The following is a 23,812-nucleotide window of genomic DNA, read 5'->3' as shown; positions in this document are numbered from 1 at the left end:
TTTTTATAAAATATGATGGAAAAAATGGAATAAACACACTTTTTCTAACTTTGACCCCCAAAATCTGTTACACATCTACAACCACCAAAAAACAACCCATGCTAAATAGTTTCTAAATTTTGTCCTGAGTTTAGAAATACCCAATGTTTACATGTTCTTTGCTTTTTTTGCAAATTATAGGACAATAAATACAAGTAGCACTTTTCTATTTCCAAACCACTTTTTTGTTTTCCAAAATTAGCAATAGTTACATTGTAACACTGATATCTGTCAGGAATCACTGAATAACCTATCACATGTGTATATTTTTTAAAAGAAGACAACCTAAGGTATTAAACTTGGGGTAGTTTGACTCTTTTCATGTAACCATTTTACCACAAATATATGCCAAAGTTTGAAAAAAAAAATGTGGTGATTTTGTTTTGACACACATAGCAATTAAAGAATACATTTACTGAGAACGTTAAGGGTTACTGCCAAATAACACCCCAATATGTCTTCAGCAGCATCTCCTGAGTACAGTGATACCACCCATGTATAGGTCTGTCGGGTTCTCTGGGGGCCAAAAGGCCTTATTTTTACGGGACGCATTACTGTTTTCCAACTTGGAATTTTCACATCCCATGCACCCATGTCCTATTTGGGACATTTCTGAAGCCGGCTAATGTAAATTACCCCCATCAAACCATATATTTTTGAAAAGTAGACACCCTAGGGTACTTCAAATGCTGGTATTTTAACACTTTCCATGCACTAATTCAACCACCAGTCTTTGTCATTTTTTTTTGTGTTATTTTTTCACACACATTGTACTTTAAGCATGGATTCTCAGTTCATGTTTTGGGTTACTGCCAAAAAACACCCCAATATGTGTTTAGCAACATCTCCTGAGTACAGTGATACCACCTATGCATAGGTTTGTTAAGTTGTTTGGGGGGCGCAATGCCAAACTTCGGACACTTGTTTGTGATTTTTTTTCACATCTAACAAATCTTATTTGCCTATCTTCTTTTTAGGGACCTTTTTACATACCCCAATTTATTTGCTTTCCATGAACGTGCATATATTTGAAAAGTTGACACCCCAAGTATTGTATATGGAGTGTTTTGATGCCTTTGATGCAATTGTTTAAGCCAAAAAAAGTGTGTGATGGTAATTTTTTTTTATTTTTATACTCACACATTGATTTTTGACTGTGATTTAGGAGAGCCTGTTGTATTTTCTTGCAATAACTTACTCCCGGTTGTTTTCTTCAAGACCTCCTGAGTACACCTATGCCCCCCGTGCATAGGTTTGCCAGGATTTTGGGAAGGTTCAGTTACAATTGTGTGACTTGTAATTTGAGTTGAAAGTGAAAGTATTTCTTCTGATTGGCCTATCTTTAATTTGGGGCCTATCACATACCCCAGTTTTATTTATTGCCATGAAAGTGTATATATTTGAAACGTTGACACCCCAAGGTATTGTATATGGAGTGCTTTGATGCTCTTGATGCAACCGTTTTAGCCAAACAAATTGGAGAAAGTGTATGGTGGTATCTTTTCAATTTTAATTTTTACTCACACATATTGCTTTTTGACTATGATTTAGGAGAGCTTGTTGTAAGTTATTGCAAGAAAACACTCCAGGTTGTTTTCTGCAAGACCTCCTGAGTACACCCATGCTCCCAATGCATAGGTTTGACAGGGGTTTTGGTAAAATACAGCACCAATTTTAGAACTTATAAAAAATAGAGCAGTGAAATGTAAAAATCTGGCACAGTGAAAGTAAAAAACAAACAAAAAAAAATGGACCAGTGTATGATACCACTTAAAGCAGTCCCCAATGCAGAGTCCAGGCTGTCCAAGCCAATCAGGTCAGTAATATATGGTGTCCTTTCTCTGCCCCCTCTTGGTACAGACTCTTCATTTCTTCTGAGGATTCTGCTTTGCCGCAGTAAGTCTGCTCTCTCCCAGGTGCATCTTGGTACAAAATCCCCGAAATGATCTGGAGCTGAAACTGTAAAAAAGTCAGTTTCATTCCAGGGGTTTGCTCTGTTGAACAACAAAAAAGCGTTGTGGGTTGCAATTTGCATTAAGTAACTTGCAACCTTTTTATACCAGGCCCTTGTCTTCTGCATAATTAGGTAGGGCTGCAGCAGCTGATCTGCCAGATCAACCCCACCCATATGCCGGTTATAAGCCTTAATGCACACTGGCTTCCTTGTGCACTCAGCTCTGCCACGTACAGAGACCTCCACTGTCCTCTCTGTGTGGATGGTGGTAAGAAAGTATACATCCTTCTTGTCTGTGTACTTAACTGCCAACAGCTTCTCTTGGCGCAGAGCTGAGGTCTCCCCCCTTTGTAGCCGGGTGCGTACAAATTGTCCTGGGAAACCTGCGCGGTTCTTTCTAATTGTACCGCAAGCTACTGTATCAAAACAATACAGTAGCTTGAACAAAAGGACACTTGTATAGAAATTCTCTAAATACAAGTGGTACCCTTTGTTCATTAGGGGTAATATCAGGTCCCAGATAATCTTGCCACTGGTTCCCATATGTTCTGGGCAACCAAAAGGGTCAAGGTGGCTATCCTTTCCCTCGTACACCCGGAAGGCCTGCCCTGAATGTACCCAAATCTCGCTCTCACAGAGCTTATACACCTTTAGACCATACCTGGAGCGCTTGGAAGGAATATACTGCTTGAATACCAAATATGACAGTGGTAAATCACTGCGTCCGGATAGATGAACCAAGCTCACTATAAAGGGACCTCCTAACAGGACCCAACTAAGTAAATAGGATAGAAAACAAATATAGGAGCGCCAACAGCTTAAGGTTACTAATAGGCTGATTGATGCTATAAGACCACTGGACAAATGGAATAAAAATAATTGTATACTAAGGTTAAAACCAAGTATTTAATAAGAATGATCTGACCAGGCTGATAATAGATCAATAAAACTGATCAAATACGTGAAACAATAGTGACATAAGTGAGTACAAAATTATGCTAATACCCACCTAACTAGGAGGGTGTAGTAAGCAATAAACATTAAGAAATGTAAAAAGTTAAACAATGCTAAACAATATAATTTGTGTATACCAAGTGTACAAAGAAATGTATTCTATAATAATATGCTTCCCTACTCGGGCAGGAAGCCAGAAAAAAATGTATCAAAAAGTGGAATTCGATGGAGGTACACGTGTACAAAAAAAAGAAAAAAATATATCAATAAAAATGAAAAAATATATATAATGATAATAAGTGTCAGTCAAGTGGCCAAAGGGCCAAATATGAGTCTCTAATAATATCCTTAAGTGCGACCAAAGAGGGAAAGCCTTAGACAAGATCCCAGGTGATGGTGAAACAGCTATGCAGTGTGGAACTGAGTGATCCGTTAGCCTTCAGTTTAAAGTATTACCTGTAGGAAAAAGATAAAATACAAATGCAAAAAACTGTTACACATAGAGAGTCTAAATGAAAATAGACTCACCAGGAAAGTATAAAAAGCCTCCTTATGCTCAGGTCGAATCCCAGCCTTCCCTTATACTTCATCAGGGATATAAGGGGGCTTTTATATAAAATAATATTTTTTTTTTTTTACTTTTTCTACTTTACTGATTGCCTCGACCCCTCAAGGCACTCTGCACACAGGCAGAGCATCCAAATCCTTCCCGATCGCTTCCGATGCTCTGCTAGACAGTGTGGTGCAAAACTGTAAGTGATTGCTCCCGGGGAGCGATCAATCCAGTGCCCGGCAGTCGGGAACAGTATTGTAGGATACTTCGACATCAAGGCATTGCTGCAATACTGTTAGAGCGTCTGGAAGCAATTGCGATCACTTCCAGCACTCATATTCCCTGAGGAAGTACAAGTTACGTCCTTGGTCGTTAACAACCGTTTTTTGTAGGACGTACCTTGTACGTCCTCAGTCCTTAAGGGGTTAAATGTTGGATAACAAAACAGGCCATTTCCTTTAAACTTTTTTTATATATATATTTTTATTTGAGGCTGAATAAAAAGAAAGGCATACAACAAGTAAAAGTATACAATAAGATATCACAGAAACATCAGTTGAAAATTAACAATATATTTCCCAACAGTTCTGCCTACTATACAGAATATCTCCCTATGAATATAGGAGGCCACTCTTGGACCTCAAGATAGAATAATCAAGGTATAGGAGGTATTTCTATGAAGGAGATCACTTTTGGATCTCTATTATCAAACCTCATTTTTTTTTCCTCTTACATTGAAGTATACTTAAATCATATATTGCTTGTGATTAAGGAAAAAAAATAAACACAAGTATACATAACTAATATTCAAGTCGTAACATACAAGCTGTAATATGTAGAATTTTAAACTCAAGCTATAGGTGGCATTAATAAATGAACATAATAGTTAGAGAGTTACTGTTGAGAGAATAAGAGATTAATTAGGAATGCGGTATAAGCAAGATAAACCGCTTAGTTAGCCCTCCTTAACTAGGGGGTACATTATATATGGTGGGGGGGGGGGGGAGGTGGTTAGTTAAATGTGTCAAACAGCCTGAACTAAAAGTCATGTGTCTATGCAAAAAAGACTGACTGCCTAATTGCAACATGGCTCTAAATAAAACAAACTATATACAAACTACTACACTGCAGATCTACCAATCCAAATTTGACCTCACATGTTCATATGTGTTGCTAGGGGGGGAAGTATAAATGGGATAATTACATCTTAGGCTAGTGTACTGGCTATCTGAGTGGAACCATTTATGAAAACTTAATTTGTGTAGCTTAGTTAGGATATTATGTGTAGGGCATTGTGATGGTCTAGTAGTAAGTAGATAGTTTAACTTAGTGGCTTTATTACTAATGTAAGTCATAGGGAATGTATTATGCTAGTAAGTTATCAACCATATAGCTATTAACCATATAGCATTCCATTCAATTACTATTCTGAAGGTGTAAATCTGTATGCACCATCTCAATCAAATGGAACACTTGGGTGCCCTCTATCTATATGCAAATGTTAGAGGCTGTTGGAGATAAGGAGCCTGTAGTTCTGAAACCTCTGCAGTTTGTTAAGATCTAATTTAATGAAGGACCAAAATGCAGCGCTGGGTGCGCTACAATAGATTAAGGTTTGTAACCCACTTTTCAAAAATAATTAAACCCTGTCGCTCGGGCATGGGCCCTATGCCCTGCGACCGGTGGACCAGTTATGTTAGAAAGTAAATAGGTTCTGAAAAGTTAATGAGCTTTATCCTTAATCCGTAACCCCGGTATTATCAGTCTCTCAACAATATTATAGGATCAACTAAACTAAACCCATGGCTATAAAGATATATAGATGTACTCCCAATGAATATATTGTGGGAAGAATTAGTATACAGTAGTAAGGGGCTGTGCCTGCACAGCTTTTAATAATTGGTAGGGACATTGCTTAGGGATAGTAATAGCAAGTTATCTATGGTGCCAATAAAGAGTACATGGGTCCAGTGTTATTGTAGTACCCTCATTCTAGAAGTAAATATATTCAGGGTTTCCATGAAAGTTAAGGGACATTTTGCTATGTGTTTTTTAAGAAAGCCTCTAAAATGTGTTGTCCATATATGAAAAGCTAAATATAAATACCTTAGGCTGCTATATGCCTCATCCACACTTAACTATTAAACCCGTAGTGCACTTAAAGATCAGAACTTAGTATAGATAATGCAAACAGTGACAGCCATCAGTCCTCTTCTGGTAGCATTAGCTTTTAGTCAGTAGGAGGCAGTAAAGAAAAATATATAGCTACCTGGTTGTGACCTGCATGTATATAAGTAAATAATCTGTAGAGGGTAACTCAATATATACATAATTAGGAGTCTTGAAGCAGTCCCAAGTGATATGTAATCTAAGCCAGACTTACACGAATACAGGTAGCCCTCAGTTTACACCGGGGTTAGGTTCCAGAAGGAATGGTTGTAAATCGAAACCGTTGTAAATTGAAACCCAGTTTATAATGTAAGTCAATGGGAATGGGAGATAGGTTCCAGGCCCCTCTCAAAATTGTCATAAGAAATACCTAATACATTACTTTTAAAGCTTTGAAATGAAGACTTTAAATGCTAAACAGCATTATAAACCTAATAAAATAATCACACAACACAGAATATATAATTAAACTAAGTTAAATGAACAAAAACATTTGCTAAACAGCATTATAAACCTAATAAAATAATCACACAACACAGACTTCACTTGCATTTTTCTGCAAACAGTTCTTTCTATGCATTCTAATCTGGACTGATTTATAGACAGGAAGATCTTGTTCCTTTGAAATCTGCTTGATAGCTCAGGTCTGGTTAAACTGATTAATTTCAGCTTGCTTGGCTTTGCTGCAACACACGCGGACAGCTCCACCTACTGGCTATTTTAATAAATGCACTGCTTCTCAGTGCTTTTCAATAGCAGTCACATGACTGGAAAAAAAGGTTGTTATTCTTAAACGGTGTAAATTGAACCGTTGTGAAACGAGGGCCACCTGTATATGCTATGTTTAGAGTAAAATCGAATCTCTACTCCCCTCCAGTGGTAGAAACTGATAACTGCATCATCCAACAAAAATATATAAGTTTAAGTCTAAATTTCGAAGTGTGTTGTATTATAATATAAATGACTTAAATGATTAAGGTCCATGAAGCTAGGTAGGGTAGATTAACTACATATCTATCACAGGCAACCTCCATTAAAGGCAGTATAACATTGTATAAAACGGCTATAACTACATAGCTGCCGAAAGTATATTAACATGAAGTTTGCCACACAAGTGTCCAAGGAGATATAAACCCAAGAGGACTTAAGCCAGTGCCTTATTTTACCAAAGTACAATTGTGGGTGGTGTAGGTAAGACGTCCCCTTAGAATGAGCACCTAACTTTTAACACAAAATGAAGAGAAAGGAAAAGTCCCAGAGCCCTTGAACCGGACACAGAGTAATGTAAAAGGCTTAAGTGGTAATGCACCCTCCAGAGTCTCTCCGCTAAACGTTCAGTTTCATTACCCTATTCCAATCGTTGGCAGCCTAGATAACATCCCAGGTACCTGAGGGAAGTCACCAGTGTCCCAAATATGTGACCATGAGTTTGAGCTGTTGAGGAACTTTAACTGCTGCGCAATCAAACAAATCTCTCTGGGCAAGGCTCCAGGGATAGCAGCAAACAGTTCAGGTTCCATAAGAAGTAAACGTTCAGAATTCCTTAGTGGTAGCAGGGCCAGACAAGAATACGGAGCAAATCGAGCACCAGGATCTACATCATGTGTGCGCCATGTGGTTTTCTCTGAAGTTAACATCAGGCTGTAGTGCTCTTCTAGACTGTTCATTTTGCGGAAAGTCACCGCGTGAGCAGCGTCCCCTATTTCACAAGGTGCCAATATCTTACGCACTATAGCTGTAGATGGTTGGGGTGAGCTTGGAATACCTGGATCCTCATTTACACAAACATTCCCAAAGGCCTCCAGCAATGAAAACTCCAGCCTCGTGAAGTGTGCTTGTAGCATCCTTGCAATATTCTCCTGCAACGCAGTAAGCGGCATGTTGGTCATCTGTAATGTCATCGTCGTGCTGTGAGCCATCTGTGGTTGAGCTGAATGTGTAGGCTATCAGCAGACTATGGCGGCAACTCACTGCGTGCTGCGATCCGCTCCAATGTAGATATTCAGTGTACCTTAATTCTCCGGACTCCCCAATCACTGCTTAGTGTGTACCAGTCTCCCCTGGATTATTTCCAGTCCTCCATATATAATTTGTTCTAGTTATAGGCAGCAATACAGTACCTTATGTTACTTGTAGCTCAGAGCTCCCTTGAGATGCGACCATCTTGATCGCAAGTTGGCTCCGCCCCCTTCCTTTAAACTTTTAAAACAGAATCTCTTACACCAATTAATAGTTGGAAAATATGATATGCAAGTTGATATATAAAGAGGCTAGAATGGGTCACTTCATAGGAAAATGGGAAGGTTTTTAAAAATCTTTTTATTTAACCCCTTAATGACCACAATGTACCCTGTATGTCACTGGTCGTTAAGGGTTTTTTCAGGACATAATAGCATAAGTCTAGCAAGAACATGCTATTAATGCACTCCCTCCAGCAGGCTTTGTGGAATAGAGCAGTCTCAACGCTGGTGGCAAGACCGCGCTATAAAACAATCAAGTCCCAAAAAAAGGCCAACGACATACAGGGTACGTCGCTGGTCCTTAAGGGGTTAAAAAGTCAGCAGCAGAATATACTTGGGAATGTCCTATATGTGCAAAGTTTGCAAGATGGTATAGTAGGAATCTGGGAATAGCTAATTTGTTTACTAATCCTTTATCCCTGAATGTATATAAAGTGAAGAGTATTCATGAATTTAATCATTGGCAATTATCTCTTGGACTTTAAAGGGACAGTCTAGTCAAACTTAAACTTTCATGATTCAGATGGGGCATGTCATTTTAAACAACTTTCCAATTTACTTTTATCATCCCATTTGCTTTGTTCTCTTGATATTCTTAGTTGAAAGCTAAACCAAGGTAGGCTTGTGTGCTTTTATAAGCCCTTGAAGGCTGCCTCTTATCTGAATGCATTTTACAGTTTTTCCACAGCTAGACAGTACTAGTTCATTTGTGCCATATAGATAACATTGTGCTCACTACAAACGGCTCACATACACACGTATTCTCACTGTACAGGCCATGTGACGACTTCAGCTGGCTCAGAGGTTCAGCACAGAGGAAAACCGTATTCGTATGATCACATGAAGACTGAGGAGGACGAAGTTCCTATAAATGCGTCTAAAGGTGATTAGCGCTTATTAAGTAAAGCGAAGATTCTGTGATGGCAAGATTTTGTCTAAATAAGTGATATTTTGTCAGATGGTTACACGGCAGACGGATCAGAGGTTAGTGTGTAACATTTATGTTTAAATGATTTTCCGTATAAAGAACATAAAACACACAGGCAGAATAAAGTGATTTATTGAAAAGGGAATGGCAAAGAAAAGAAGGGGAAGAGAAGAATGGCACTACTTGGATAGAGATGTCCTATTATTAGTTAGTATGAAGGTCTCATATATTACTATTAGGAGCAGGTGCTGTACACATGAGAGAACAATGCTAAAGAAGGTATAAACCTACAGAAAACTGTGTAACTAGAAAGCACTCATCATCTCTATACTAGCCAAAAATGGAGACTAAATATGAAATGTATATATGGTAATGTGTTAGGTGGAAACACACTATAATATTAAATTTCCCTAAAAGGGAAAACAGCGGTTAAAATGTTAAACTTTATTAAATATAAGTTAAAATGGGACAAAAACCTTAAAAACAAAAAGTGGTGTAAGTCTATCCTATATATAGTCAAATTGGGTCACTTTTCCTACGTGGGTGGATATCTATAATGTGCTAAAAAACGATAGCACACTAATCAAAGAAATAATAGTTGTTAGCACTAAGAATAATATGTATGTGTAATATTAGATATGATTAAGAGACAAAGCTTCAATTTGGAGGTAGACACCCCTTCTTCCAACCCAGTACAGCCGAGCACTTCAACATTCCGTTTACCCCCCAGAGGCAAAAGAGAGAATTTTTTTAGATGGAGGTTCAACGGACGAAACAGAACCACCAGGAGGGGAGGTAGAAATAACAAAAAATGCAAACAAAAAACCAATTCGCTCGAGAAATCAACATACAAACCAAAAACAAAGCAAACCTCAGAAAAGAACACAGAGCCCTTTCTCAGAGATAAGACTCAATCTTTAAGAGTAATAAACTCATCCTCTCATCAACTATCAGAACACCAAATTGCTGTATTGAGTAAGGGTCTATCCTTCTGCCCAACCAACAACATTGACAAATTTGAGATCATAAAAGATATCCAGTTATTTATGATAAAAATTGGGTTAAAAAAGTTTTTCAAAAAGAAAGAACTTTCAGATGAATGGACAGAAGAGGATCAAGACACCTTACAAATTTTGGAAAATCTCTCAGAAACTGAGACTGATAACCTTACAAATTGGAGAAGTTAGATCAAAACTAAATCTAAATTTGTACCCAAAAATACAGGTTGTCCTCAATTAGAAGTGTTCAACAAATTAGTCTGTCAAGAGATTACAGATCTGAAAATCTTTTCCCCTCAGTATAATCTATCATTGCAAGAAAAATAAGCCCTCACAGAAATAAAGAAATGGGATGATGTGATCATAAGAGAAGCCGATAAGGGTGGAAATATAGTACTATGGCCTACAGTTATGTACCTCAAGGAGGCTGAAAAGCAATTGAAAGACAAAAATTGCTATCTTAAATTATTCAATAATCCAAAAGAAAATTATTCTACAAAGTATAATAAAATCATCTCAGATGCCTACCATGAGGGTATAATCAATAAGGAAGAACTGAAATTTTTTACAACCAAAGATCCAGTAACTGCAACGCTCTATTTTATCCCTAAAATAAATAAAAATTCAACCATCCCGACAGGCAGACCAATTATATCTGGAAACAATTGCCTAACAGAGAAAGCCAGCCAATATGTGGACTTAAGACTGAGAAGTTTTGTAGAAACATTACCATCATTTGTCAAAGAAACAATGGAAGTACTTCACAGATTAGACAGTCTTAACATTGAGAAAGAAACCTGGCTAATCACAGCGGACGTTGAATCGTTATATACCTCTATAGAGCATGATCTAGGTATCACAGCAGTTGAATTCTTCCTAAAAGAAGGATCCGAGGAAAATAATCTTCATGATTTGTTCATTTTACATCTTCTGGATTTCATCCTACAACATAATTTCTTTACGTTTTCCAATCAGTATTACTTACAAATTAAAGGAACGGCAATGGGCACTTCATGTGCTCCAACATATGCGAACCTCTTTCTCGGATGGTGGGAGAGACAAATAATCTTCACAGACGTCAATACTGTATATACCAACAAAATACCCCTATGGATTAGATATATATCGATGATATACTATTCTTATGGGAGGGCAATAAAGAAGACTTGGAAATGTTCATATCACATCTAAATGATAACAATTTGAACATACGCCTCACCCACATGATGAGTCAAACATCAATAGATTTTTTGGATTTGAAAATCCAGAAAAATCAAGATGGTTTAATATCTACTGATGTATTTCGCAAACCTACTGCTACAAATAGTTTATTACATCAGAGTAGTGCTCATGCACCAAGTACAATCAAATCATTACCAGTAGGATAATTCCTACGAATTCGTAGAAATTGTAGTGATGATAGAGACTTTTTAAGACAAGCCTCAGACTTACAAAAAAGACTCAAGGACAGAGGCTACAGTAACAGAGTTATTAAGAGAGCCAAAAAGAGGGCAACTGATACCCACAGGCCTAGTCTATTACAAAAGAAACCACAGAAACCTACAGACAACCAAACAAGACTGATACTAACCTACAATCCACAAATACACCAAGTAGTTAATATTTAAAAAAAACACTGGCAAGTCTTACAGTCAGACACATCTTAAAAGCATACTTGGGGGACACCCGGGCGGCGGCCATCTTACAGGTCGCACTGAGCTTCAGCTCCTCAAGCTTTCTCCATTGTTACCCTATTTACCGTTACATTCTTCTTAATACCCTGCTTAAAATAGTCGGGAGGCTTGTCTGAAGAGGTCAACATTCAGGATATAGGGTTTTGGATGACGACTGGGCCTCACAGCCCTCAGTACCGGACTTTTCATTTGAGGCCTTCCCCTATAATAGAAGCCTCAGCCTGTCCCCACAACTAGCTGTGCCTTGAGTGCGCAGTTTTAAAGTTGAAGAACACTTCAGATTCTGAGTTACCCACGCCAGTCAACTTACTCTGGAGTCTTTTTCTACTAGGTACTACATTTGCTATTTAGGGTGTTAAATTCACGCACCGACCTGGGCCTTATTACCCTATATTTGCACCAAGCTCTGCATGCGAACGACGGCACTGAGCATGGATGATACCTACCTGATCCTACAACTGCAATTACTATTGCAGGAACATGCACAGAGGCTGGAGGAGAGATTTGCTGCTGCCTTTCCCTCTGCTCAGCAGGACCAGCAGAAAGCGGGCACCTTGGTTCCTGATATAAAAGGAGACTCGGCTGACAAATGCGACCCCCCAACAACATGGAAAGAGACTATCTGGGTCGCTAGCGGAACAGACATCCAGTCCATGGAAGCCGATATTTCCCCTGAACAGCAAGGTCCCGGCAACCCGACTACTTCTCACCACACGGCCTTGGAGGATAAGCTTTCCATAGCCTTTATACACAGCATCGCCTGGCTGGCCCACGTACCTACCCAGTCTGAAACCAGCGCGAGAAGAGGTGGTGGTGGTGGCAACGATTTGGGGCCCCAGTGTCCACACCCTACCCCTAAAGTATCAGTAAGAGCCTGGGAGTCGCGAGCCGCGGAAGCGGCATTACATTCTGTTATAGTGAAGGAGAAAAGACACGCGACCACATTGGAGAGCTCTGCTAAATTCCTTCAAGCCCCCAATGCCATCTTTGAAGAACCTTGGTCGGACATACCACGAAACCGAGAAGGAGCAGTGGGGAACTTTCAAGCGCTTCCAGCCCAGAAACAGGATTATACCTATGATGGCCAGGGCTTGCATGCTGTGCTCTCTTCTTCAACGTTGTTACAGCTATTTATGCTCCTTGGTGATACCGAACGCCCCTGGCTAGCTCTGTTTTGCCCGCTTCTTTACATGATTTCATTGCCTCAGAGATGGGACCCAGGCGGACTGTTTGCTCTGCATATCCGTGCCTTTTGGTCCGCTTGTGGGGCACTGGCGACTAACTGAACACTGTGAGTTAACAAAGGTGCCCAAATAACGTTATTCCTATTATATGTGACCCCCTTACTTTGACAGTAGGACTTTGTTAACATATTATTTGGGGTCGAGAAGGAGCCCAGTAAGGGCAATCTCTGGAGCTGCCTGTTATTGCCAGCGTGACTCTTAGCTCCCCACCGGCTGACTACTGAGCCAGTATTTGTTGTCTTTCAGCTTGTAGTATACACAGCATCTAAAAGCCCATTTAATTTTGCAAAGGTTAACTTGCGGTTCTCAAATGTGTACTCTGGACCTCTCTTCTTTTAGACAAGTATTAGTTTAACTTAGTTTTTAACTTTTAGTAATCAACATATTGGAACTGCATGTACTAACTCTGAGCTTTTATCTTGTACCCTACCCTGATGTTTCCTCGTTAAAGAATCAATATATTATCGCTGTTAAGTGATTATCACAACTAATATTACTTTATATTGTTTATATTGAATAGAGTAATATATTGCTCTACAATCACACAATTGAGGAACCTTGTGCAGGCTGGACCTGCTCTAGTGTCATTGGTCACTATATTCCCATTTTATAATGTCATATATGTCATATTTTAGGGAAAGGGAACACTCTCATCTGGTTGGTAACATAGATTGTGTATACTCTGCTAATTTTGTTCATTTTGACATTTGAATGTGTAAGCTCTGTATAGCTGGCTGACCCACTGCATCCTGTCTCACTTATAGCGTTTAATTGAAATCAGTGCTTAAGTTTTGAGTTGTTTCAGAATAGAGGTGGGGGGTATATTTTACGCAATACAAAATTGCAGTTATATCGGTTTATAATGCACAGTTTGGGGCAATCTAACATAAGGCTTATCCTATCAGTTACATGAATAACTAACTTTGCTCTTTATTTACATTATATAACTTTTGGGGGGCTCCCCTGAATAGCTACTAGGATCTTTGTTAATAAGTTTTATGTTACTCACTATCCCTGCACAGACTTGTAGGTATGCGTACCTTATAGCATGGCGTCTTTCTTAATCATTCTAGTTCTCTATATACACCTAGATTGCTGATATTATTATAAATTCTTATATAGAAATTAACTAAAAAATTTGAGGTCATAAGAGTGAGATCCAAGAGTGGTCTCTCCATTTCATTTTACCTTCCCTCACTTCCAGACATGTTTCACTATTTTAGGTCCAAGAGTGGCCTCTAGAGTTAGATAAGGAAGGTTCCCTTATGTATAAGCACCATATATCAACTTTGCTGTCATTAACAGTACATTATTTGTGGGAGAGTTGTGTGGAAGATTTGACACACCATTGCTAAACCAAGCTGGATTGTATATCTTCCCTTTGATACTATATGACAACTCACTGTATGCCATTTTTCTTTCTACGTTTATATTGTTTGTATGCCTATTCTGAGTACCTCAATAAAAATATTAAATAAAAAAAAAAAAAAAGCATACTTGGTGACTCTGTCTCTGTGAGTTATAGAAGAACCAGCAATTTAAAAGATCTACTCGCTAGCAGTCATTACAAAACCAAGACAACTAAATCAGCCTTTAATAATGGCTCCTATCCCTGTGGTACCTGTTCCACATGTAGTTATATGGAAAAAAACAACTCAAATTCAAGATAGATTTGGTCAGTGGCATAAAATTAACAAATATATAAATTGCACTAAAGAGAGCGTAATTTTATGCTCTGAGGTGTAAATGCAATCTGAGATACGTAGGCATGACGAGCAGAAAACTGAAGACAAGAATACAAGAACATATAAGAAATATCAAAAATGCTCAAAAAGACAGTGAAGATGGGAAAGCCATCACAACAGTAGCTTCACATTTCCTACGTTATCATCAGGCCAATCCCTCTGGTCTCAAGTGTGTGGGACTTGAAAAAATATCCTTGGGTATTAGAGGGGGTAACTTAGAGAAAGCATTACTCAGAGCTGAGTGCAAATGGATCTACAGACTTAATACCGTACATCCATTTGGTATGAACGAACAAAATAACTACTATTGCTATCTATAAGGAACCAAGGTTTGATAAGACGGTGTGTTCATAATAAATAGTTTGATAAGACGGTGTGTTCATAATAAATAGTTTGATAAGACGTGGTGTTCATAATAAATAGTACAGATTACTATCAATTCAATCCCTATGAACCCATATATAAAGAACTTAAAGTGATCCCCCTCTGTTACTAGATTGGGCATAAAACCAGTAACTGTATATGTTCAATGGGTACAAATGATTAATAAATAATTTCTGTGTATATAAAGAGTACAAAACATATGGGAAGTTTATTATAGATAATCATTTCTAATTAATCATAAATATCAAACATTACATCAAACAACAACCACAAAGAAACTAATAAAATTTAATTTATACAGTTTTACTTTAATATATACAAACAAAATGATTAAATACGCAGTCTCCTTAAATAATTTTATTTCACTTATTATCATTATTATTTTTCCTATATAAATATCTTATATTCCTCAATTTAGTCACTATAAATCAAATATTGATCACTATATTAGCAATCCCGACACATTCGATATTCAGCTAACTTATAGAATCCCTACACATTTTTTATTTAGCCAATCTATTTAATTCTCATCACATTTTAGCACCATCACACTTTTTCACACTTTAGGTAACCTAGCATTTCACTCTCCTTCTTGTTTTTTTTTTCCTTTACCCTTCTCCTCACTTCTTTGTTTAGAAATTATTCATCTCTCTAGATAACAACAGTCACCCTTTTGATCAGGTCACTCAATAGCCTGTTTCTTTTCTACACACAACTTATACAATGAGGCAATTGCACGCATCACATTCAGCATTACTGCACAGATTTCTTTATAACGTACACACCACCTATAATTTTATTTCATTATCTAAAACAAACACATCTCACATATATTTTTAAAATGTTCTCACAATCAAATAAGTAACACTAGTTTATTATTAAGACATTTTAAGTGATACTTTTAGCTTAACTTTGATAAGCAAATTTTGAAACTTCTAACTTTATTCTAAGTAAAGTTAAACTACATCTCTGTTAAAATCATTTTATTATTTATCAGCCAACAAACAGATCACTCAACAAAGATAGCCAATATATCTTGAATATATTCATACTTCAAATCAATGTATACACTTTTGGTATCAAACTGTTATAATATGGCTCCATTAATTACAGTAGCATCGTGCCATCCGGTTTCCGAAATTATATAGCAAGGATTGTATACATACATATCAACAACATTTACCATAACAACGTAGCGGACTTGCTCCAATCAAAATACGGGACACCTCCCACCTAATGGCCAATCATAACACATTTCCATCTATATAAAGGGCGAAAATGAGCGGCGGCTCCGCATTTGATAAAGCACAGTTTATGTGCGAAACATGTTAGGGAGTCTTTGTTGGAGGACTTGGGATCTTCATTTTTAAAGTAAAGTGGTTATTCTATCCTCAATAATTTAACTTAATTCAAGACGTTTTCCTACTTAATATTGGGCAGAAATTTGCAGCCCCATATCGCAACACAGCGTTGGGTAGAAATTTAATGCTTTATGTCGCTATTATACTAAAGATTATTAGCCTTAAAGGGACACTGTACCCAAAATTTTTCATTCGTTCAGATTGAGCATGAAATTTTTAGCAACTTTCTAATTTACTCCTATTATCAAATTTTCTTCATTCTCTTGGTATCTTTATTTGAAATGCAAGAATGTAAGTTTAGATGCCGGCCCATTTTTGGTGAACAACCTGGGTTGTCCTTGCTGATTGGTGGATAAATTCATCCACCAATAAAAAAGTGCTGTCCAGAAAACTGAAACCAAAAAAAAGCTTAGATGCCTTCTTTTTCAAATAATGATAGCAAGAGAACGAAGAAAAATTGATAATAGGAGTAAATTAGAAAGTTGCTTAAAATTGCATGCTCTTTCTGAATTACAAAAGAAAAAATTTGGGTTCAGTGTCCCTTTAAGACAAATATTGGGTAGTAATCTGTAGCCCTATACCATAATACAAATTTGGATAGAAATTTAATGCTCTATGCCACAACTATACTAGTGATTATCCGTTTAAAAAATAACAGCCTTAAGACAAATATTGGGTAGTAATCTGCTGCCCTATACCGTAATACAGCGTTGGGTAGAAATTTAATGCTCTATGCCGCAATTATACTAGTGAATATCAGCGTCGGGTAGAAATGTAATGCTCTATGCCGCAATTATACTAGTGATCATCAGCCTTAAAATCAAACAACATTATGTATATTTAGAAGCAAGGTCATTTTTATTTGGCCACAATATTATCATGTGTGTAGTGATAACTTTACTATCTACATAACTGCTGATATTAAACAATATATTCTTGGAAGTGACCATTCAATATAAAAGTCATGTGTATTACTACAGGAGACTACTAAGTTGCCAAACACATACTGCTAATAAATATACACACCTGCTGGTTTGTCCATATTGCTCTAATAATAGCACAACGCTAAATTTTAAGCGCTGTTACTACAAAATTCTAATACTGCAATACAGTGTTTCATTTGTTGTTGAACCTCATACACCTGCTAGGAGAGACAACATTGTATCAAGCTGATTACACAGTACTAACATTTATGCCATATGCAGTCTGTTGGCATGTTATTCATAAGACTCAGTCAATGTTACATGATTTAACATATGTAGTGAATAGCAGCCTGTCTAGCTGATCATATAGTATCACATACATTCTAAAATTCTCTAAGATCAAGCCAAGGGCACAAATTGTTTGATTAAGGTGACTAATGTAACAACAACATACTTACTGTGAATAGTAACAGTTTATCTAAAAGAGTAAACCAAGTTACATTGTTACTAAATGGTACTGTACAACATTTGTTATGTACAACTAATACTTATTAAGGGAGTATCATAAAATTCAATCCTAACAGCAGGGCCACCACTAGAAATTTTGGGGCCCCAGACTTAACCATTCCTTTGACATGTGCAATTTTTGACCAAGTGACTAAAACGTATATGCACATTATTCTTAAGTGTCTATTTAAACTTGGTTATTTAAACTTGGAAATGTTGTAAAGGTAGTAACATACAAACACACAGACACACTCATACACTGAAACACACACACACTCACACACATAAGGATTCACATATAGACACTCTAGCAGACACGCAAAGAAACACACTCAGACACAGACACCCAAACAGAAACTCAGCACTTGTTTACATTGACCTGACAAGTAATGAGGTAAACTACAGTTTTGTTAAAAAAAAAAAGAGATTTATAAAACAAAATATGGAGTTCTGATTATCTTTTTGTAAAGGAAGATGCCAACTAAATAATGACAACAGCATGTTAAATGGTAGATTTGTGACTTCCGGAAAGGTCTCATTAGTCTCAAAGTCTGTAGAAAGATGTGAATAATCAGTGCTAAGGTCAAAATGTTCTAAAAAGGAACAGACAATGGACACACACACATATAACAAACTCAAACTTGCACATACACCCAAGGAAACAGAGACAGCCTCAGAAAACGCACAAAGACATACATACACACACACCCACAGAAAACACACAAAGACGTACACACACATAGAGACAACCACATAAAACACAGAAAGACATACATACACACACACCCTCACTGAGACACCCACAGAAAACACACACCCTCACAGAGACATCCACAGAAAACACAGACATACATACATACACACACACACACACACACCTTCAGAGACATCCACAGAAAACAGACATACACACCCACCTTCACAGAGGCATCCAGAGAAAATACACAAAGACAGTGTAAACTGAACAGTTTTAAGTTAACCTGTCTCATTTCAAACACTGAGCAATCTTAGTCTGAGAGTATAACATGTTATGCAGATGTAAAAATCTTAGATAAAATGCCTACTTGCATCTGGAAAGCTCTTGCATAAAGGGGCAGTAAACTGGAATGTAATATATATATATATATATATATATATATATCTATATATATATATATATATATATATATAAATATATATTAATGCATATCTGCCAAAAGGGCTCCTACCATTTGTGTATTGAGGAGGAAACATTTCTGCATAGTTTTAAATATAGAATTTCTACAGCATTGTCAAATAATCATAAATACACTGCTGCTAAAAAAATGTGTTTAATGGAGCCCTGGCCCCACCATACAACTACGACCACACTGAACTTACAATCCGAAATTGCACAAAGAAATAAAAAACATTTGCTAAGTAAGTCCTACCTCCTCTGCAAATTAAAGTGATCATCTGACTCAAGCACACACTGTACAAACAAAGTGCCAAGTCTGTCTCACACTGTGCATAGTGGTTTAGTGCACACTCAGAAATCCTGTCAAATGCTAATACTTTACTCCTTGTAATAACATTTCTCATGCTCAATTAGCACTCTGCTGTAGTACCCAATGGTGGCTGCCAAAATATATAAAAAAAATGTTTTTTTAAGTTCTTGCCTCATGGGGCCCCCCTGGCCCATTGGGCCCCTGACAGGAGTCACCCCTGTCACCCCCTGATGGCGGCCCTGCCTAACAGTACCAGTTTAAATTATTAGTAACCTACCTAATAAATATCCTGTTTTCAACAAGCTTATTTCAAACAATATGTTTTACAATACAATACACAAGCATTACATGTGAACAGTGCTTATGACAGTTTATCACTGATGCTCTGTCCTAGTGGTATTTGACAGTCGCAGTAATAACATTGAAGCTTTGTCTATTAATCATATCTAATATTACACATACATATTATTCTTAGCGCTAAGAACTATTATTTCTTTGATTAGTGTGCTATCGTTTTTTTTAGCACATTATAGATATCCACCCACGTAGGAAAAGTGACCCAATTTGACTATATATAGGATAGACTTACACCACTTTTTGTTTTTAAGGTTTTTGTCCCATTTTAACTTATATTTAATAAAGTACAACATTTTAACCGCTGTTTTCCCTTTTAGGGAAATTTAATATTATAGTGTGTTTCCACCTAACACATTACCATATATACATTTCATATTTAGTCTCCATTTTTGGCTAGTATAGAGATGATGAGTGCTTTCTAGTTACACGGTTTTCTGTAGGTTTATACCTTCTTTAGCAGAATAAAGCGATTATTTATAGGCAAGTTCAGCAATAATATTCAGGTTGGATCAGTGTAATGTAAGGCAGCAGCTGACTCCCGTGCACCCTGACCACAGCTGCAATCCTCTACGGTCCTATATTCCTTTTTTCAAGTACATCTGACTCAAATTCTAAATAGCTAATCAAATTGTTCTTCCATCATTTAAAAACCTGATAAATTATTTCCAGCCACTCCGTATCCAGGTGAGCACTATGACTTTTATTATTATTCCTTTAAAGGGACACTGAACCCAATTTTTTTCTTTTGTGATTCAGATAAAGCATGCAATTTTAAGCAACCTTCTAATTGACTCCTATTATCAAATTGTCTTCATTCTCTTGGTATCTTTATTTGAAATGCAAGAATGTAAGTTTAGATGCCGGCCCATTTATGGTGAACAACCTGGGTTGTTCTTGTTGATTGGTGGACAAATTCACCCACCAATAGAAAGGTGCTTTCCAGGGGGACGCTTCCGGGCTTCAGCCAAGATGGCTGCTTTACTTTGAGGCTGCAAGGACAAGCAGATAAATCCATTGATTATCAGCGACTCAGGGTGTCATCGACTCATAACTTTATTAAAATCTAAACAGCTAGACCTTACTGAGAAGCCTGTTGTGAGTGGTTCGCCCAACTTCTAGCTCCTAGTACCGGAACGGCGAGGTCTTCAGTGGAGACACATAAGTGCCTGTGGCCTATGCCTAACCCCCCCGGTTTACCCGGGATGAGCAGTTCTTACTGACTGCAATTTCATATTTCACCTTTACAGCTTATCTGGAGATTCGGCAGAGGTGTTTGACTTTATTTTAAGATGGCGCCTGCTACTTACCTTCTCCCCCGAGTAATTCTTGTGTGATCATTTCAAGCAACTCTCTGCACCTGTGGAGAGCTCTACACCCACACCCAGAAGTTGAAAACCTACAACCTAACCGACAGAGACTTCCCAATAATATGCAGCAGGCCCTGGAGGGGCCCAAGGAGACCTCTAAGGGAGACTTTTAGATTAAGCCGGAGCTGAATCTGAGAGTTTTTCGTAGCGTTGCAGTAGACTTGGGGTTATCTGAAACGTCGCCTGAGTATTCAATAACCTGCAATACCCACCTTATGGACACGGAGAAAATCGGGGTTATCTCTCAGCCAACGGCTCCTATAGAGGGCCTTGACCTTGTGATGGAGCAAGCGGTCCTTACTCACCATGCGGGCACACTTTTTCCACCTGCAGAGACATCGGCTCCTGGCGGTCCTGCCGGTGACAAGATTTGGAAATTATACGCTGCAAAAGACGCAGCAAGTGGAGGCGTCATGCGGGACACCGACTCCTATCGGAATGGGTCATTTGCTATGGCCGATCTGTTGTCAGACTGCAGGGTATTGCAGGCACGTGTGCTCCCAGTCCCGGAGAACAAACTGGGGTTGAGCGCTAAACGGCTTGGAAAAAGTGATGTAAGGCACGACCACAGCAGTAAGCAGAAGAAGGAGCATTCTACTCTGACCCCACACTACTTGACACAAGTCTGTGAGCCGGTGGTAAACCCGGTAAGATACTATATGGAGACCGTGGCTAGCAGCAATAGACGCTGTGCGGTATGGACATTTCCACAACAGCTGAGAACATGCAGCACAGAGCAGGTCTCTCTCTCTGCAAGGTCCGGAATTGGTTGAAAGATGGACACCGTAGGTAGACTTTCTCATATAGATATCCTTTTTACCTAAGCTATGAGAACAGACATTGCCCTTTAAACATAAAACATTTAGATTTCCCCTCATATGATGGACGATGTTCCAGAGTCTCCCTGAGGGTACAAGATGTAAAACATACTTGAGACTATTTGGTACAGAACGGGGTAAAATTTCATTGTATATGTATATATTCACCATGCTATATAATTATTGCATTTAAACACCTCTCTTATTGAGGGCTTCCCTGATTTGTGCTCTCATGTGAAGGTTGACCATTTGTTAACTGAATATACTCCACTTTCTCTTGGGTTGTAAGGCAGGAGTAGTGCCATAACAGAGCAGTGCTGTTAATTTTTCAATAACTAGATAACTAGCATGCTCTGTCGCCGGCCGAGGCGGAGCTGCCTACTTGAACTGTGTTGGCATTTCTATGAGGGAGCAGGCTGAATCCATAGGTAGGGTTGGTAACAGTTATCCTGTAAATTGCAGAAGCTAAGTTTTAGTTCTCAGGTATGTGTATCCCCTCTTAAGTCTATATAGGATGTTCAAACCTCCCAATTGTGAAGGTAATTCTAAAATTAAAATAAAAAAAAGAAATACATTTCTTGTGTGTACCATACTGCCCCTAAAGAGCTTGAAGGGTAGAGGGCAGTGATTCTCCAACATAAGATACGAGTCACTGTAAGGGCAATAAATAACAAAATGATATTAGGAAAATACAATGCATGACCCTCTTTGATTTTCCCTTTATATAGGTTTAGCAGAATCTATTTTGATAACAGTTTCTTAGTTAAGCACACATTACACGTGAAGGCATTGCAGGGGTTCAGACATATCACCTGGTTCTGCATACAGTTTTTTTTGCCTTAAGCTGATATTTATAGTCTCTTTAGTTATAGCCTTTTGTTCCCAAACTTAATCTAAGAAAGAGTTTATTTTCAATCTGCTTTTTATAAGCCCTGTTGTATGGTCCATACTCCTTCGGATACGATTGCAGAACGCATAACAGTCTGGTATTGATCATTTCTAAATTGTTCACAATTTGTGTCTCTAGACAGATATACTACGGGGCTGTATGCTCATACATATGTTAGAATATATTTCTTATTTTGAGATTTTGCTAGATTATATGTCTCATCATTGTAATGCACTCTGAAGGACTGGAAGTACCTGAGTTTTCATTCTATGCCATGATGGTCGGCTTAATACAGGTACCACAACCAATTTACCACATTTAAAAACTAAGCTAGGGCTGCCCCATTAGAAAAGGTATAAGAGCAAATTCCACTCTCTATCATGTTTATACATAGTGCACTATGCTTTTATATATTAACTAATTTGTAACTATGTGCCCCTTGGCTGTAACATCCCCTTATCGATTGCTCCCCATTACAAGGTCCCAAATTGAATATCTCATATATACAAAAATTCTCTGTATGGGAACATCATTAAGTATGTAATGCAATGACTAAGAGGTACATCTCAGTTATTAAGTCTCTAATTAGTTCAAAATTCTCTCTGCTAGTAGTACCTACATATGATGCAAGGCCGCCCCCCTTAGACCTTCCAGCGTGGGTATATGGCACATATCCATTTTGAACATCCACCCTAGGGTTATGCCTTCTCCATTGGTTCTGAACGGGTGCAAAAATGTGGACTCCTCCTACTGATTTTCCTATACTACCATGTGTTTTGTTATGTATTGTAGGCTGGTAATGGCTTTACATTTGTTTGTGGCTTTATCCCTCTGTTGCCCTTTTACTGCTTCATGTTTCCACTTATGTTTCCTAATGGTTGTAATGTTTAATATATTAATGGTCCATGAGTGACCACCTATAACATCAGAATTCCTCCTCTATAGGTCCATGAGTGACCACCTATAACATCAGAATTCCTCCTCTATAGGTCCATGAGTGACCACCTATAACATCAGAATTCCTCCTCTATAGGTCCATGAGTGTCCCTATGTGTCACTGGAGGAAATTACACTTTTTGAAAAGAGGTTCTAACTTTAATATGCATTATAACATTTATGCTGTTTTTCCTGTTAAGATATCTGCATAATGTAACAATCAGCAATATGTCATTTCTTATATTAGATGTATATGATTATTTTATTGTACTTGTTAATAACTTCA

At 37.9% G+C, this 23,812-nt stretch overlaps 1 protein-coding gene across 2 annotated transcripts in view; it reads left to right on the top strand.

The window, feature by feature from the left end:
* The window catches only part of LOC128666774 (gastrula zinc finger protein XlCGF57.1-like), a 58,556-nt gene that overhangs the window by 5,737 nt on the left and 29,007 nt on the right, over positions 1-23,812 (top strand). Inside the window, exon 3 of one of the 2 annotated variants that reach the window (XM_053721559.1) lies at positions 8,685-8,792. The exons of the other annotated variant lie outside the window; for it this stretch is intronic. Coding sequence (XP_053577534.1) covers positions 8,685-8,792 — 108 coding nt within the window. The remainder of the gene's footprint in view (positions 1-8,684; positions 8,793-23,812) is intronic. 2 annotated transcript variants of the gene reach the window in all.

This window comes from Bombina bombina, chromosome 7, assembly GCF_027579735.1.
Source record: "Bombina bombina isolate aBomBom1 chromosome 7, aBomBom1.pri, whole genome shotgun sequence".
Lineage (NCBI taxonomy): Eukaryota > Metazoa > Chordata > Amphibia > Anura > Bombinatoridae > Bombina > Bombina bombina.
Note: the sequence above shows the minus strand (reverse complement) of the source record. Positions and strands in the feature narration are given on the sequence as shown.